The following is a 17,826-nucleotide window of genomic DNA, read 5'->3' on the forward strand; positions in this document are numbered from 1 at the left end:
TCAGAAGGCTCTCAGCAAAGAAAAGCCCAGGACCAGATGGATTCACAGCAGAATTTTACCAAACATTCAAAGAGGAATTGACACCAATTCTTTACAAACTATTCCAAAAGATTGAAACAGAGGCAAATCTCCCAAACTAATTCTGTGAAGCAAACATCACCCTGATACCAAAACCAGGTAAAGATACAACTAAAAAAGAAAACTACAGGCCTACATACTTGATGAATATAGACGCAGAAATCCTCACTAAAATACTAGCTAACAGAATACAGCAACACCATGATCAAGTGGGAGTCATACCAGTGATGCAAGGTTGGTTCAACATATGCAAATCAATAAATGTGATACACCGTATTAATAAAATCAAACAAACGCTGAAAAAGCATTTGATAAAATTCAACATTCATTCATGACCAAGACCCTCTATAAGTTAGGTATAGATGGAAAGTCTCTCAACATAATTAAAGCCATATATGATAAAACCCACTGCCAATATCATCCTGAATGGGGAAAAGCTGAAAGCTTTTCCTTTAAGAACAGGAACTAGACAAGGATGCCCACTCTCACCACTCCTATTCAAAATAGTGTTGGATGTACTAGCCAGAGCAATCAGAGAAGAGAAGGAAATAAAGGGCATCCAAGTTGGAAAAGATGAAGTCAAACAGTCCCTCTTTGCAGATGACATGATCCTATATATCAAACAGCCTAAAGCCTCTACAAAAAAACTCCTGGAATTGATAAATGATTTCAGCAAAGTAGCAGGATACAAAATCAACACACAAAAATCAGTAGCATTTCTATTCTCCAATAGTGAACATGCAGAAAGAGAAATCAAGAAAGCTTGCCCATTTACAATAGCCACCAAAATACTAAAATAGTTAGGAACTGAATTAACCAAGGATGTGAAAAATCTCTATAATGAGAACTACAAACCACTGCTGAGAGAAATTAGAGAGGATACAAGAAGATGGAAAGATATCCCATGCTCTTGGATTGGAAGAATTAACATTGTGAAAATGTCCATACTACCCAAAGTGATATACAAATTCAATGCAATCCCCATCAAAATTCCAAAGACATTTTTCTCAGAAATGGAAAAAACTATAGACATTTATATGGAATAACAAAAGACCACACATAGCTAAAGCAATGCTGAGCAAAAAAAAATAAAGCTGGAGGCATAACACTACCTTACTTTAAACTATACTACAAAGCTATAATAACCAAAACAGCATGGTACTGGCATAAAAACAGACACACTGACCAATGGAATAGAATAGAGAATCCAGAAATCAACCCACACACCTACAGCCATCTGATCTTTGACAAAGGCACCAAGCCTATACACTGGGGAAGAGACTGCCTCTTCAGCAAATGGTGCTGGGATAACTGGATATCAATATGCAGGAGAATGAAATAGACCCACACCTCTCACCATATACTAAAATCAACTCAAAATGGATTAAAGAATTAAATCTACACCCTGAAACAATAAAACTTCTTAAAGAAAACATAGGAGAAACACTTCAGGAAGTAGAACTGGACACAGACTTCATGAATACGACCCCAAAAGCACAGGCAACCAAAGGAAAAATAAACAAATGGGATTATATCCAACTAAAAACCTTCTGCACAGCAAAAGAAACAATTAGCAGAATTAAAAGACAACCAACAGAGTGGGAGAAAATATTTGCAAAATATACATCTGACAAAGGATTAATATCCAGAATATACGAGGAACTGAAACAACTTTACAAGGAACTGAAACAACTTTACAACAAAAAAATAAGTAACCCAATTAAAAAATGGGCAAAAGAGCTAAATAGGTATTTCTCAAAGGAAGATATACAAATGGCCAACAGATATATGAAAAAATGCTCAACATCACTCAGCATTCAGGAAATGCAAATCAAAACCACACTGAGATACCATCTCACCCCAGTTAGGGTGGCTAATATCTAAAAGACTGTGAGCGATAAATGCTGGTGAGGTTGTGGAGAAAAAGGAACTCTCATACATTGCTGGTGGGACAGCAAAATGGTGCAGCCTCTATGGAAAATGGTATGGAGGTTCCACAAACAATTGCAGATAGATCTACCATATGATCCAGCTATCCCACTGCTGGGAATATACCCAGAGGAATGGAAATCATCAAGTCGAAGGTATACCTGTTCCCCATTGTTCATTGCAGCACTCTTTACAATAGCTAAGAGTTGAAATATCCATCATCAGAGAGCCCAAATGTCCATCATCAGTTGAGTGGATATGGAAACTGTGGTATATCTACACAATGGAATACTACTCAGCTATAAAAAAGAATGAAATACTGCCATTTGCAATGACATGGATGGACCTAGAGAGAATTGTGAAAGAAGTCAGGCACTGAAAGAGAAATATCACATGTTCTCACTTATTTGTGGGAGCTAAAAATAAATAAAATAAATACACAAAAAACTGGGGCTGGGGGAGGGAAGAAGACATAACAATTACGATTCCTTGAAATTGATATGACAAGGGAACAGAGAGGACATTGTTGGGAGGGGGAGAGGGAGGAAGGAGGGAGGTTTTGGTAATTGGCCACACACACACAAAAAAGATCTCCAATGATAGTTTTAAGTGTTCCATATTGATGTATGAGAATTTAACAAATAGCTATGAATCATCCCCAAGGTAATACTCTAAAGTAGGCTTTGACATATTTCATGTTGATATAAAGTGAGAAACTCAGATCTCCCAACACTGTCCAAATGTCATATCCAAAAGTCTGAAACTAATATTAGCTTTTTATAAAGGTGCTTCAGTGGAAAAATGAATTATGACTAAGCCAAGAACTTCCAGTTTTTATTTTTTAAACATTATTTAACAAGGAAAACATTCAACCAAATTAAAAAAAATTAGGATGGATTAATTTACAATAAAATAATCAACTTAAAATATTGGCTGTTTCACTTAGGGCCAAGGAGGCCAACAGTTCCCATTTAAACAGCAGAATTGCACAATTGATATTTTCACCTATATTTGATGGCACAGAAATATAAGTCATACAACTTCCATTGACATCCTCCCTTTCCTCCAAAGTAGAGTTCAAATAATTGCTTCTGAGGGCAGTACTCAGGCTTTTAAAAATCACCAATTATGTTTTGAAATATATCTACAACTACTCTGATAATGAGAACACTTTTAAGACAATTCTTATAGAAAACAAATACGTTAAGATAATTTTGTGGCATGTCAGACTGCTCAAAGAAACAGCAAAGATGAAAAATAATGTACAAGAACTATACTCCCTTGCTTATAAAAACTATCCAAATAAAATATTTTGCCTAATTAATTATCCCTGCTTATTATTTACTAGCAGAGATGAATTACAAGAAGCAGAATGCACCGTTTTTTAGTTCTAGGTTATAGCTGCCAGCTTAAGAGTTCATGACTGTAAATACAAAGCAAAATATGATTATGCCCACAAATTTCTCTGGAATGAGAAAAAATTCAAAATATCTCTTTAAAGTGTTTCCTAGCCTTGCTTTCAAGTCATGACAAAAAATTCACAGCAGTTTAAAGGGTGATGAAAGACTAAACATGGGGCCCACTAAAATGAAATTGAGATTAATTTTACCTATTATACTCCTAAAGCGAAAATTGTAATGAGTATGATATTGTATTACCAAGTAACATCCTATGGTAATTATATAGGAGCAAATACAGCATTTAACAGATTCATTTACAGATTAGGCATGGTAGTCTTTAGACAGAACACATCATTTTCACTCTTGAATGTGCAATCTTTAGAAAAACAAAGGAATATGTAATTTATGACAGCTGGCCAGGCACTTAACTTAGGGAATGAGACTTTCAGAGTTTGAGGTAAACTAGAATTATGTTCGGTAACTACAAACAAATTCTAAAAACCACATTTTATACCACACTGAAATTATTCAGCTTTTAACAATAAGTTTGTCACTTTATTGTGCCAAAATTCACATCTAAGTGTCACTTCTTAAGAAGCTATTAAAAGAACATTTTCAAGTCTGAATTTTGGCCCCATTAAGATACTTCTGTGCTTAGAACACACTTGAAACTATAAGGTACATAAATACAAGGGCTATGGGCACAAGAGCCCATGATGAATAACTATCTTTCTCCCTAACCTATTAAATTTAACGACCTTTTAGAAAAAGTCACACTGCCGGTCACATACACAATTAAAAAAAGAACTCTACAGAGGTAATAAACCTCAATCTAGCCTCAAGAAGATTACAGAGCAATACTCCAAAAGGAGCAGAAAAACAGAGGCAGAGTTTCCCTTTACAGATGCCAACAGTAGTGTGAAAGCTCCCAGAATTAGCAGTAAGGAGCACAACTCTCTGGGTTTATTATACTGTGGGCATAGTACATTTCTTCATTTCTTCTAAATGCATTTCAAGGCAATGTGGAGTTTGCTTAATAAATGAAAATTCATATTAGAAGATGGAGGACCCTAAGTAAGTATTTAGATATTAGAAGACCAGAATAGAAACTGGCCATTTTGAGATGAGTCTTTATCAAAAGTTATCCAAGTCTATTTTTCATTAGAATTACTAGGGTATTATCTGCAAATGGAAATGCCATGCCTCCAAATCCTCATAACTATCAAATAATTATATTTTCTATTTTTGTCTCAAACAATTTCAATCCAAAGTCTACTTCTAATTTTGAACAAATTCATCAGCTTTGTTATCTGGTACGCACAGACTATCAACATGTTTAAACGGTTCAAAGAACATTATAAATAAAGAAAATTTAAAACACTATTTGATTTGAGGCATCCTCATTCACAAATGAAAAAAAATATTGGCTAATTCAGAGTTTCCATGTGGCTGAAAAAAGGGTCTAAATATTTATGAAGACTTCTAAGTTGACCTTCCTCAGGTGGTAAAGGACTCATGATAACTGACCTCTTTTTTCCTTGCAGCGCTAGGCATCCAGCAAAATTATCAGCTGGAGTTACTGGTGCAATGAGTGAACGCAGAAGAATTTCTCCATGATGCTAACTGGCTCGTTCAAGTTTTGAAACTGTGACCCCGATCCATGAGCACCACACTTTACTCAACTGAAATAATTAAACAAGCCCCTATCGCTATGGGGTAAGGGGCAAAGGGTGGGGTAAGGGAATGGAGGACAATTATATATATCATTAAGATACCATGATATGCAGTAAAAATGTAATTTGTTAATATATTTGAGATTTTAAAATCAGTGATCACAGCTATTAAATAACACCGCACCACATTTTTTACAATATTTGAATACCTGCACATGTAGAGCTTTCTGGTATAACCCAAATTTGAATACAAATGGAAGTTCATTAAACATTAGATCAGTAAGCTAGAAGAAACAAATTACATACATTCTATAGGTAGTAACATACAAAAAATGTGGAGATTAAGTAAAAATTAAGTGTAATTATTCATCTTTCTCCTGGAAGCCCCAAAACAGGCCTCTGGAAAACCAACTTCATACATGTAAGAAATGGCATCTGCTATCATACAGGTATAGCTTTCCCTCAAAGGTAGGTAAGTCATAGACATATCTTAGACATTCATTTTCATGTATAATGGTTTCTGAGACATCTATTCCACTGAACTATTGTAAAAGAAGTCTACAAACCAGTTCTAGGAAAAAGGCACTTTGTTATGAAAATTGGATTTAATTACACAAAAGTCGAGAAGACTAGGATAGACTCAAAAGTCAGTATTCACTTTTGTACTTATGAATACAGAGCAGATGCCAATTTATAGAATATAGCTGATACGTTACAAACAGAACAAACAGCAACATTAACTATATTCTTGGCAAAACAGTAATTTATGACATTTCTCCAAAAGCTAACATAGTTCCAAGTTCAACAGTAAAAAGAAAAAAAATCACCAGCCGTTGCTACTTAAGAGCTCAAGACACTGTTTTCAACAGAATTTCATGTCTACAGTTTGGTTCTCTGTTTCAGAGTGTGAGTTGTTTTTCAGATTAAAAAAAAACCCTGGGGTGACAGAGGTGTGTTTGTGTGTGTTTGGGGAGAACCCAGGGCAGAAAAATACTGGGGAGTAACAAGAGGTGCATTTCACTAGTCAGACAACCAAATGAGGAGGTAGTTATTCTGAGAATTTCTCAAAAAGAGAATATTGTACTGATCTACTCAGAGATGGGGAAGTAGCAGGAACTTCTCTGTGAGACTGAAGATAACAACAGGAATACTTCTCCTCCAGGGAAGTCAGAACCAGGGTGTCAGTGCAGCTGAAAGAAAGACGAAATTTGTATAAGTGACTCAGAGTATACGAAAAAAAAGTTTAAGAAATCAACAAGAATGATAATACATTTCCAAGTTTCTCCTACCTTGAAAGTGGCTCTTTTCTGATCACAGAACTTTATGAGTATCTATAAGAAGAGAACACACATCTTATCATTATTATTTCATTTCGATGTAGTGATCCTTCAAACTCCTGATCAGTGCCAAGAATATATGGTATACACACATTTGATAAATAACATCTTATAATTTCTAATATTATCAAAAATAAAAAGATGTCAGTTTAATAACTAAATGTTTTAAAAATAGTTTAAACCTCAGTTTAAAAATAGTTTTTTAAAAAATAGTTTAAACTCTCAGAAAGGGTGCCATAGGGAAAATATTTTATAGTTAGAAGTACACAGAAACTTTTAAATAGCAATATACAAACAATAATACTAACACTTCTTCAAGTTGCCTGACACAAATAATAGGATCTATACTTATGTCAAGAGACCATATGCTCACCTTGTTACATCACTGCACACGGTAACCCCATACAACCTTGAGTCCCATCATCACTGCTGTTGAGTTTTTTCATTCGGTACTGGCGTATTTCTCTTACCAGTGTGTAAAAGGCATCTTCAACACCCTATAAAAGAATGAAAGAAAGAAAATGACAAAGACAGCTCATCTGACACAATCTATGTTGTAAGCTCTCGCTCATTGGTACTTCTTTCTGTGGATTTTAAATCCTGATTACTAAATTAATAGCTGATGAAACAGGGTAATTTAAGAAAAAGACACTAAATTTAGCATTCCTATTGAATCACATGAATGGGCTGATATAAAAATGATACATTTTACAAAAAGCATTCAAGCAAAGGAAAAAAGGTAATGTGGGATACACAGAACAGAACTACCAGACCTAAAGATTCCATTCAAGAGAGCTTAATCCCTAACAGCAGCTGGTGTTGATGCAGAAAGAACTAAAGTATACAAAAATTTTAGTCAAAGGTCTTCCCTAGAAATATTTGTCCACGTAAACGCAGCAGTAAAAATGACATCCTAGAATACTAAGTTCATTTTGGGTTTAAACTAAAGATTAAAAAAAAAAAAAAAAAACCTATTAAAAACCTATAACAACAAAGAATGTGGACCACATCTCTGCCAAAATCAATCAATCCAACTTCTCTACCTTAAACCAACCTTTGTGCAGATGCTGAAAGCCCTACCATACCTGTCTGGTCTTGGCTGAGGTTTCAATGAATGGAATTCCATAACTCTTGGCCAGCTCATGGGCTTGTTTTGTGTCAACTGTCCTTGTTGGCAAATCACACTTGTTTCCTACCAGCACCATAGGTACATCATCTGAGTCTTTTACTCGTTTAATTTGCTCCCTGAAAAAGGGAATATGTTGTCAGAACATAAGAAAAACAAGTTGTAAGGAAGAAATACACAGCTAGGGCAAAAAAGAAACTGTTGATCCCTGTTACCTGCCAGCTGCCAAAAAAAAAAAAGAAACTGGCTAATTATATATAACCCTATTAACTTCTAGTATTGAGTTTCCCTTTTTGTCTACCACTTACAGAAGAACTTGTATGCCAAGGAGTCTGGTTTAGACTTGAAGCAGCAGCCACAGGGAAGCTGTACCAGTTTACCTCCTAGTGAAAGTAGGTGGCTATTCAATCCTGACACATGCCCTAGTTAGGATCCTGGATTCTTCAAAGAGTTTGGCTCTGGATTTAATTAGCAACCAGAAACTGCACTCTAGATTTAGGTCTGAAGTATAAAAAGTAAAGCTTGCTGCCTCTAAATAACTTTTTAAAGTTCCCTTGAGAGTCTTTAATGGAATACACTATCCACTTTTCAAGATGGGTGGTGCCCAAACATTTTCTTTGAACAAAATTATAACTGGAAGTCAAAGATACAAAATAGAAAACACGAGAACTGCTCTTAGTAAAGGGAGGGGCTGAAGGATCTGGAACTCCCAAATAAAAGCACTCCCTTCAATGACATGTAAGACATACCACACAGCACAGACGGGAAGCTACTGCTCTAGATGCTCTTGACCAATGCTTTCCAGTAACTTTTTGATGGAAACGGTCTCTATTTGCGTGTAGCTATTGAGTACTTGAAAACTGAGTTGCTAATGTGGCCAAGGAACTAATTTTTACATCTGACTTAATTTTAATAAATTTAAGTGTAAATAACCATATAAGGATACAGCTACCATAATGCACAGTTATAGACTCTACCCTTGGATTACACAGTTATGTACCTGAACTGCATTCCACTGGCTATTCGCAGAACTACACTTTGGTATGATGGCAATAACCTATGTTAAGGGATAATATAAGATAGCCTAAAGTACCTGGACTATTATTAGGTAACTACCATTCTTTACATTAAATAACCCTCTTTGAGGATCCATGAGAAAATTTCCTTCTGATCTTAATATAATTATGCTTCTTCTAAACAACTGATTTGTTCTCAGCATACAGATACTGAATCCTTCAGTTGGCTACTTCCCTTTTCAAAACAGCTACCAAATTTGTAGTTTATCTTTAGAAGGTCTTTGGGGCTTCATGCACACACAGAATAAGCTCATTTCTCTTTTTATTTTCTTACCTTTATTTTCTCTCTGCCTCACTTCTTAAGCCTATTTTTCATTAATTTTATCTTGCTATACTATACGCATTTTTACAAGATGCTTTAAATACTCTTTGGTTTGGGGTAGGGCATAAATGTATAGAAAAATAAATGTCTTGTAAGAAAGAAGAAAAATGACTTCTAGAAATTCAACAAATATTTATTAGATGCTTGCCAAGTTTTGGGTGTTTTAAATAATGCTATTATTTCCAGAAAGAGAAAATGAGAAGTAGAGCAGGTTTAGGAGAACACACTGAACTCAGTTTTGGACCAATTTGCTTCTGAGAGCAAATATCTCCATATGGATGGAAAATAAGCCAGGACTCAAGGTTGTAGACAGAACACCTACGTAGCACTTACCATATGCCAGGCACTGTTCTGAGTGATGTACATATTTATCAACCTGTTTAATCCTTACGACAACTCTATGAGGTATGTACTATTACCTTCATATTATAAAAACTGAAGCACAGAGAAATGGCAGTTTGCCCCAAAGTCACATAGTTAATATATGATGAAGCCAAGATTCAACCCAGGCAGAGCCCGTATACTTAACTTAGCTTTAAAAAAAAAAAGAAAAGAAAAAAAGGAGCCCTAGGCTTTTGGTCCTGGGTCTGCTACTGTCAACAATCATAACTCCAAAAATCTAACAAACCACCTTCTGAACTCTATTTCTGATTGTGTAACACAAGAATGTTGTACTAGAATTTTTTATGGTCCAATCTAGTTTTGAAACCTTATGGTTCTATGCAGAAGACAATCTTTACGTTCCATTGCCTTGCTTTCATCTTTATCTACTCCCCATCCATTTCTTCCTATCATCTTTCCTATTACTTACTAATGGATGTTTCTCAGAGGTGTTTTCCCCTATAAAATTCCTTTGTAATCTCTCATTACAACTCTAGTTCTGAATCATGCTCAGTAGCAAGCTTCATTTATGTGTATTATCACACATTGTAGTGAGAGTATATTATATAAATTCCAGTACTTACTTTCAGTAATAACCCCAGATTATCAATGTCAAACATTCTAAAACCAACTCTTCCCATAAATAAAAAGCTGGATCTTCCCTAATATGGTATACCCATTTCCCCACAAAGCTTCACAACACAATTATCTTTCCAGAAAAGATAATGCTCCTAGTACCTGTAGAGATTAATATCTGCAAATGATTTGCTATTATTGATGGCAAATACACAGAGGAAGCCTTCGCCTGTCCTCATGTATTGGTCTCTCATGGCACTGTACTCCTCTTGTCCAGCTGTATCCAGTATGTCCAACAGACAGGTTTCACCATCTATAACCACCTGTTTTCGGTAAGAATCCTGGGGATGTGGAGGGTAGGAAGGTGGGGAGAGAGGAAGATTTAATTTTTATTAAAAACCACAGGGAACGCAATGCTATTGCCAAGGTTAAATAAGCTCCTAACTATTCAAGCCCATTTCTGTCTATCTGGTTTGTCTCTCAAACTGCTAATATGTCATCACAAACAGAAAGTACTCAATGAAACCCTAGGAAAAAAAGCCCCAAATCGTATATTCCTGTGGAAAAGAAAATGTGGTTACTCTGTTCCTGGAAAAAATGAAAAAAGAAAAAACAAGACAAAACAAAACACAGCAATTCAAACAGCTCTGTTGCAGTTAGGAGACTAGAGATTAAGTTCACAGTGTATTTTACTAAGCTATGAACTGAACTGTTCTATTTGAGCTATTTAGTTTACTTTTAAAACCCTAAACATACCTCAACTAATTATAAGCTGGCCCTAGATATAGCTCATTAGTGTTTATTTTAATACCTTTTGTTTCAGGGAAGGTTATAATACCAAACTTTTTTTTCTCATCGTGACGAATTAAACCTTCATGGAATTTTCCTGAATCAAATTCCTCAAGGTTCCAAACAAGGTACGGTTATAATTAATTCCTCAGAAAGGCAGACACACATAGGTCATATAAAAAAATACCTCCAATTTAACTTTAAGGCTTTAAGTGTATTTTAATAATGTCACATCACACTTGGGAGAATTCTCTGGAGTATTAGAAATGGTCTATATTGCTATTCGGGTGGTGATTACATGAGTATATACAAATGTAAAAAGTTATTGAGCTGTAGATATAAGATTTATATAAGATTTGTATTTTGCTTGCGTCAATTGTCCCTCAATAAATAAAACTCTGAAAAATATTGATTAAAATATTAAAATTTTAATATAAGATTATTAAAGCTGTTAAGCCTGAAATAAAGATTTTGCCAAGGATTAGCAATCAATTTTTAACAGTGACTATATTCGTTTCTGTTAAGTAACCACTTTGTAGCCAAGTAGTAGGGAGGCCAGGGTATGGATTAACATAAAATAATCTCGAGTTAGATACTTCTAAATTGAACAAAGTTATAAAACCTTTTATTTAAAGGGCCTTCAATGTCACTTACTGAAGACAATCAGTAACATGTACTCCCACAATAACAATAAAATCCTTAAGTACCATCACACAGTGCTTACCATTCACAAATAATTTAAACATTAGATTTTTCACAATGTCCCTGTGTAGTAGACAGGACAAGTTTATGGTAATTTAACAAATGAGGAAAATGAGACTCAGAGAGATTAAGTGATTTGCTCAATACCACATAAACAAACTGCAAACAGGGACCAAAATCCCAAGCACAGTGACTCAAAATATCATGTTCTTTCTACTCCAACCCAGTCTCAGCTGCTTCAACTAGCTAAGAAATGAAAATCGAACACCCAGATCTCTGAATCTTTTATCTCCATCTTATTATCTCCTACACAATCAGTCTCTCTCCCTATGATTTGTGTATCTGTTTAATGGAGCTGTCATATAAGAAGAAACTGAGTTCAACACTAAGTTTGAAACAGTTTACACAACTGTTAAATATTGTAAACTTCTTAGAAAATCTTCAGCCGCTAATAAAGATGAACTCTTCTCTACAAATATGGCAAGCTTTGTTTATTGTATTACTGAATGTAGTACACAAAATAACTTTTATTTTCTTTCCTCTTATTTCTGCAACTAAAGAATGGATAAAGGATATGGGTAAGGGTAAACTGAAAGTGAGAGCTTGGGTCAGGTCAGCCGACTACCACTGGGCCTCACCTCTATGGTTGGATCATATTCATCTACAAAGTGGTTCTGGATTAGCTGGATAGTCAGTGCACTTTTCCCAACACCACCTGCTCCAACCACCACCAGTTTGTACTCAGTCATTTCACACCAGCAAGAACCTGTGGGAAAGCAGCAATTAGGATTAACTGGAGAGCCACATCTACAGTACTTCAAAGCTTTCTGTAATCAATAGTAACTAGAACCAGAGTTCAAAGCGTATCGGTTCCATACACGTGACCCTCCATTTGGTCGTTAAGTGACTCAGGAACGAAGAAACATGCAGGTTAGCGTTGGCCTCAGATTTCTAGCTACCCCCATCCTTTCCTATTTTTCCATAGTCCTTGGGCCCCGCCCTCAGCCTAAGGTAAAGGAAACCCTCCTCTCTACTCCTCCCGCAAGTGGTCTCAGCTCCGGAAGGTGGCCTTCAGGCCGCGACCCCTTCCTCCTTAAGAAATCTCCACGTAGGACCCAAAACGAAGGACCCCCGCCCAAGGCCTTTGTCTCCAGCTCGTAGATTCTGTTCGATTCCTGGCATCACCGAGACGCCTCTATGACCCAACGCCGAACGCTACGCACTCCAGAACCTTACCTCAAACTCTGCTGCCTCCGCTTCGGACGGGTTTAGGACTGCAACCGCGAAAAATGCTAGAGACCCCGGAACCGCCATGAACAGCCCCCACCAGGGAGCGGCACTTCCGGCCCCACCCGCTACGTAATCAGTCGGCGCCCCAGGCGCCCGAGTCCCCGCCCAGGCCACGTGGGCCTCTGACCTACGAGTCACGCGGCTGGCCGCACCCAGACCCGCCCCTCCCACACTGGACGTTTCAATAATGAAACTGCTAGGTGCTAGTGTCTCAAAAATCAGTAAAACTTTATTCGCTTCCATTCTTTCGCCATTAACAGAGAACTGGAGAAAACAAAATGTTTTGTGTTTACAAAGATAAACGGCCTTTTTACCCAGAGATCAAAACCTCAATCGACAGCGGGGAAGATAAAAGCGCCCCCCCCATCCCCTGAGCTGACCCTTGTCATCTTAGACAAAGCCTTCAGTCCACTGGCCAGGGACCCTGTATGTGCCCAATTTAAGATGAGGGCCAAGAAATCAGACCAATCCGTTCCCGTGATATAAAGTCGAACAGAAGCTATGCCAAGGGTCAAGTGCCTGTATTCTACAGGACACAGGAACCAGGCGGCTACTTATAAAAAAACAAAACAAAACAAAAAAACAAGATTCATTTCAGGCACAATTTTTTTTATTTTTTTTTCATTTTGTTTTTAAATCAGTAAAAGAAACTGGGTCCTAGAAGCTGCAGTGATCTAAGCAGCAGCAAGTTTGTGCATTCGTCTTTTTTGTTTTTGTTTAAATACGTTTAAATTATCACGCTGCTGGCATACCTCATTTGCATGAAATTCTGCACCATAGTACTAACTGTAGTAAAGTTACCCCCCATCCCAGGGAAAAAAAAACTACTCTGGAAGATAATTTTCACTGAAATCTAATCAAACTTCGTTAAGTGGATTGTGACAAGATTATAAATGATATGAAAAATAAGTTTAACATTTGGCCATCAACTTAATGGTTTGCCCATACAGATTTCTGTTATTTTTAAAAAGTAATATATTCTACCCTCATATGGTCCTCAGAATCAAAGCATAATGAACAGGAAAGGAAAAGAATGCAACTGAGTGCTAAGGCAGAACATCTTGCCAGAAGTAATGAAGGTAGAGTATATACTAAATATCAAGTGCAGAATTTCATAGGGCCAACAAGATAACAGTCTATTTTTCACTTACACAGGCAAAGTGGATTTTGCAATTACCAGTTGCGTTAAATGCACCAAAGAAAGCTCCTAAAATTGATACTATAAGGCGCCACCTTAAGTTTTCCAGGCTGCAACTGTGCATAATTTTAAAATGGTTTTCTTAAATTTATTTATTTTTTTAAACATAACACGAGGAAGGTGTTAAAACTGGTGTAATAGCTCAATAGAGTAAGTATTCCAGATTTTGGGAGGGATGAAAAGGGAGATATTCAGAACCCTTCACCAGAATCCCCCCAACTTGATCATAGTGGATTAATGATGTGCTTTCTAGATGTGGTTAGTCAATGACTCCAGCTTGACGGATCTTTCTTTCTGCACCAAATCCCTGTGAAGAAATAAAACTGGAGTTAATGACTTGGGTGTGTGACAATCATGGTACATTCACAATTCTAAAATGAACTATGAAAGCATTATTTTTAATCATTTTAACCACTACCAGTTTTTTCCTAGAGAAGGAAACCTATAGTAAGCCCTCCTGGCCCATTAGCTATGCTATGGTCAAAGTATAAGGAAAAGAAAGAAATGTGCTTCTTACTGTAAGCAACCATTATGTCAGGGGCTGAACCAATGTGTAAGAAAGAAGTCCTAACTAGTTATAAACCATATTGATCCTCCCTGCCTCATTAAGCTGTCTGACCTAAACTGAAATAGGACCTCAGACAGTAAGTTGGTCTCTCAACTAGCCTCTTCAGAGCCTTGTATAGCCTCATACCATTGAGTTATCTGGTCCCCTTGGCTGACGAAGAACCATTAGGCGAGGAGCACTAGCGTCATCCAGGGTGATGTTCTTCAAGCGGTTGACCAAGCGGTCAGGTCGAGGAGCTGCAACAGCCTTGGGGCCCTCACTGCAATAAAGTAGAGGTGAGAAGGAGCAACTCTTGGTGGGAAGAAAGCAGGTACTTGCAGAGGACTGTTTTTCTGTTTAACTACCCAAATGACTCACTTTTAATGAGGTAATAACTCTTGCCTTCTGTAGCTAGCTGGCAAGACAAGACAGACAAGTTTGTTTACATATATGTATTTTTCCCAAAGTTCCAACTGAATAGGCTAAAAGAATCATTTGGGTGAGAGTCAACGCTAAACTTGTCTACAGAGAGACCAGTTCCACAGAAGCACAGAACAAAGTAGCAGATGTGAAAACTCTTAGAAAAGTGAAATATGAAGTAGTTCTTCAGATTCCCAGCTCCTCTCTTGATAACAATGTCAAAAAAAGGGTGGGGGGCGGGGGAGCAACATATAAGAGACTGGCTAAGCTATAAAAATTAGAATTTCAAGCACTATACAACCTAGAAATGGCTTAATGAAATAAAGGAGCTAATAACCAAAATTCCTTAAGAGCAGGGACACTATATAATCTTGTTACATTTAAGATCTAGCATACATAGTGCTACCATAGCACAATGCCCAACCATTTCAGTGGGTCAAGCATATGAGACTTAAGGTTAGACAATGAGGACCAGGGGTAAAGAAGATAAGACTAGAGGTAGTATCAAGAAATAACCAAAAAGTGGCAGAAGAGGAAGAAAAAAACAGGCATGAAAAAGTAATGTGATAAAGCAGAGACTATGGAAATTAGAAGAGACAGTCCTGGGTGGTTACTAATGCAACCACAACAAAAAACTCACCAGACTCGCCAAACATTACAGGCGCTGCACTTGCCAGTGCGCTGATTAAGAATCACTGAGAACTCCACCTCATCTCCTGCCTGTAGCTCAATGCCATCCTGAACTTCTTTCACATGGAAAAAGAGCTTCTTGCTATCTCCTACTTCATAGTTAATGAAGCCAAACTGGAAAAAACAAAAACAGTAGCTAAAAAAGGGAGACATATCACAGGGAAGGAAAGCATCTCAGTTTGAGTAAAGCATAATGCCTGACCCTAACTAGAAGGGGGATTTATAAAGCACGGTATTAATGTTGATGCTCCAATTCAGCTGCCATGCAGCAAAACTTGTAGGGGGAAGAAGCATCTTTTCGAAATCACTGCCATTCACTATATCGTAAGCTTGACTGGAATAAAGAAAGGTTGCTTTGTTCCTTCAAATATTATGAGCTAAGTTTTTTAATTAAGCAAAATCATGAGGGAGCCATTATTTGAACTCTTCAAGAATTATTAAGATGGGTTATGGTATTATAGGATACACCCATACAAAATATTATATTCACTGTACTGATGTTGAAAAACGTTCTTAAAACTCATAGGGATTTCTCCAAGATCTCAGTACTAGGATTATTTTTGCTTGCCTTAAGCTTATTTTATGAACACGTCTAAGCATGGTTTCTCTCTTTGTGTGGTCTACTAAAGAAGACCTGAGTGCAAGTGTACAAAAACTTATAGTCCTTCTATTCTGGAAATCTCACTTCAAACTTATTTTCACCATTCTATAATGTTATCTTACTCTTATTTTCTCTTTGCTAATATAGTCACTCCTTTCTCTTTATGTGGTTTTCTTCCTATTTTTATAAGCTACCTCAAATCACTGAAAAGGGGTAAAGTAGAAGTAAAAATCAAATGAATGTTGATGCTTCCCTCTTGGCTGAAAAAATTTCAAGGTTTTTGTTACCAACTCATAAAAGGATCAAATTCAGATCCAGAGATGCTGGCACTTACCTGATCCTTCACACACTCCACTGTGGCCCTACGCAGAGGTGTGATATTGTAGGCCATAGTTTGTGCATTTTGGCCTAGGACACACAATTGGAACTTGACACTCTCTCCTTTCTGCAGGCAATCCCCTTTGTTGGCCATCCCAACTATGCCAAATGGATAGACCTCACCTTTCATATCCCCTGTAAGGAGAAACAGAACAAAATCTAAAAGCTAATATTTCACAATAGTCCTGTGCAAGTTTATAGTTGCTAAAAATGTGTTTTATGTTCCCTAAAAATAAATATTTTTTAATTGTGAGAAGTTTCACTTTAAAGATTAAATGAAACCCTAAATGTTAAGTACTAACATGGAAACAAATGAGAACTTGATAGTTCATTAGTACCTTACTAGCTAACCAACAGTTTCATACTGCACTTAGAAATTTAAAAAATAACACTATCACTTACAATCCCATTACAAGAAAAAATAAGCACTATGGGTTGCCTATATCATCCACTGGACTATCTTCTTCCCAAGTTCACAGTATGAGCCAATCAGCCAAAAAAATTTCTGCTCCATATTCAACTGGACAGTAAACAACAAGTCAGGCATCGGCAAAAACAACATAGATAAATTTCTCTGACACCCCACCTCCTTTCTTTGTTCTGATTCTGGCTCTTTCAAACTAACAGGTTCCTTTCTTGTAGATCAGGGCTCAGCAACTTCTTAAAGGGCCAGAGAGCAAATATTTTAGGCTTGCAAGTCATCCTGTCTCTGTCACAACTATTCAACCCTTCTGCTGCAGTGAGAATAGCTGTGGCTGTTTCAAGAAAACCTTATTTATGAAAACAGGCCACCATGTTGACTGAGCTCTGCCCTGCAGTAAAAAAGTTACCTGGAGGCCAGTGCAGGCTACAGATAAAAACTGGACTAAAGAGTTCAGCTGCTTATCAATTCAGCATTAAGGTGAATTCACTTAATCAATAAAGATGGAGAAGAGAAAAACGTCAGGCTGGAAGTGGAAGCTTCAGAACTGGACACTCTTTTAACCACTTATGATGATTATAGGGGTAAGTGAAGATTTAAAAAAAAAAAAATCACACAAAACCAAAAACTTTGAGGAGATAATTCCAGCAGATCAAGTCAGGCAGAACAGTAATTACAGAGAGCTGGTCTGACCTCATGGTATAACAGTAACTACCATTTATTAAGCATGTATACTGAATCCTACTTCATCTTTATAGAACCTTCTAAGGTTGAAGATATTATCCCTATTTTAAAGATAAAGAAATTGAGATAGGAAAGATTTGAGTAATTTGTCCAGTCATACAGCTAGGAAGTGGTGTTGAGACCTAAGTCGTCAGACTCCAGTCTTATG

The 17,826-nt window shown here is 36.8% G+C and overlaps 2 protein-coding genes across 3 annotated transcripts in view; both read right to left on the minus strand.

Annotated features, from left to right (window-relative positions):
- Nucleotides 1–2,840: 2,840 nt before the first annotated feature.
- NRAS (NRAS proto-oncogene, GTPase) lies at nt 2,841–12,730 on the minus strand. The gene is made up of 7 exons (XM_063104360.1): nt 12,626–12,730; nt 12,028–12,155; nt 10,061–10,239; nt 7,503–7,662; nt 6,791–6,914; nt 6,370–6,411; nt 2,841–6,270 (listed from the first exon to the last, which is right to left on the minus strand). The coding sequence occupies exons 2-5, from the start codon at nt 12,136–12,138 to the stop codon at nt 6,795–6,797; spliced, it is 570 nt and encodes a 189-aa protein (XP_062960430.1). The 5' UTR covers nt 12,139–12,155; nt 12,626–12,730; the 3' UTR covers nt 2,841–6,270; nt 6,370–6,411; nt 6,791–6,794.
- Nucleotides 12,731–12,883: 153 nt separating this feature from the next.
- CSDE1 (cold shock domain containing E1) overlaps nt 12,884–17,826 on the minus strand; it is a 35,730-nt gene continuing 30,787 nt past the window's right edge. For both annotated transcript variants that reach the window (XM_063104161.1, XM_063104160.1), the window contains 4 exons: nt 16,470–16,648; nt 15,485–15,648; nt 14,572–14,704; nt 12,884–14,184 (listed from right to left, as the gene is read on the minus strand). In XM_063104161.1, coding sequence (XP_062960231.1) covers nt 14,137–14,184; nt 14,572–14,704; nt 15,485–15,648; nt 16,470–16,648 — 524 coding nt within the window. In that variant the 3' untranslated portion in view covers nt 12,884–14,136. The remainder of the gene's footprint in view (nt 14,185–14,571; nt 14,705–15,484; nt 15,649–16,469; nt 16,649–17,826) is intronic.

The sequence above is a fragment of the Cynocephalus volans genome, chromosome 8 (assembly GCF_027409185.1).
Source record: "Cynocephalus volans isolate mCynVol1 chromosome 8, mCynVol1.pri, whole genome shotgun sequence".
Taxonomy (NCBI): Eukaryota; Metazoa; Chordata; class Mammalia; order Dermoptera; family Cynocephalidae; genus Cynocephalus; species Cynocephalus volans.

Bases quoted from the DNA above. Each gene is read 5' to 3' on its own strand.
- NRAS (XM_063104360.1), bottom strand. From the start codon at position 12,138: ATGACTGAGTACAAACTGGTGGTGGTTGGAGCAGGTGGTGTTGGGAAA. The intron at 7,663-10,060 runs GTACTAGGAGCA...TCCCTTTTTCAG, and splicing joins GCAGATATTAATCTCTACAG to GGAGCAAATTAAACGAGTAA. The intron at 6,915-7,502 runs GTATGGTAGGGC...ATTCTTTTATAG, and splicing joins CCTCAGCCAAGACCAGACAG to GGTGTTGAAGATGCCTTTTA.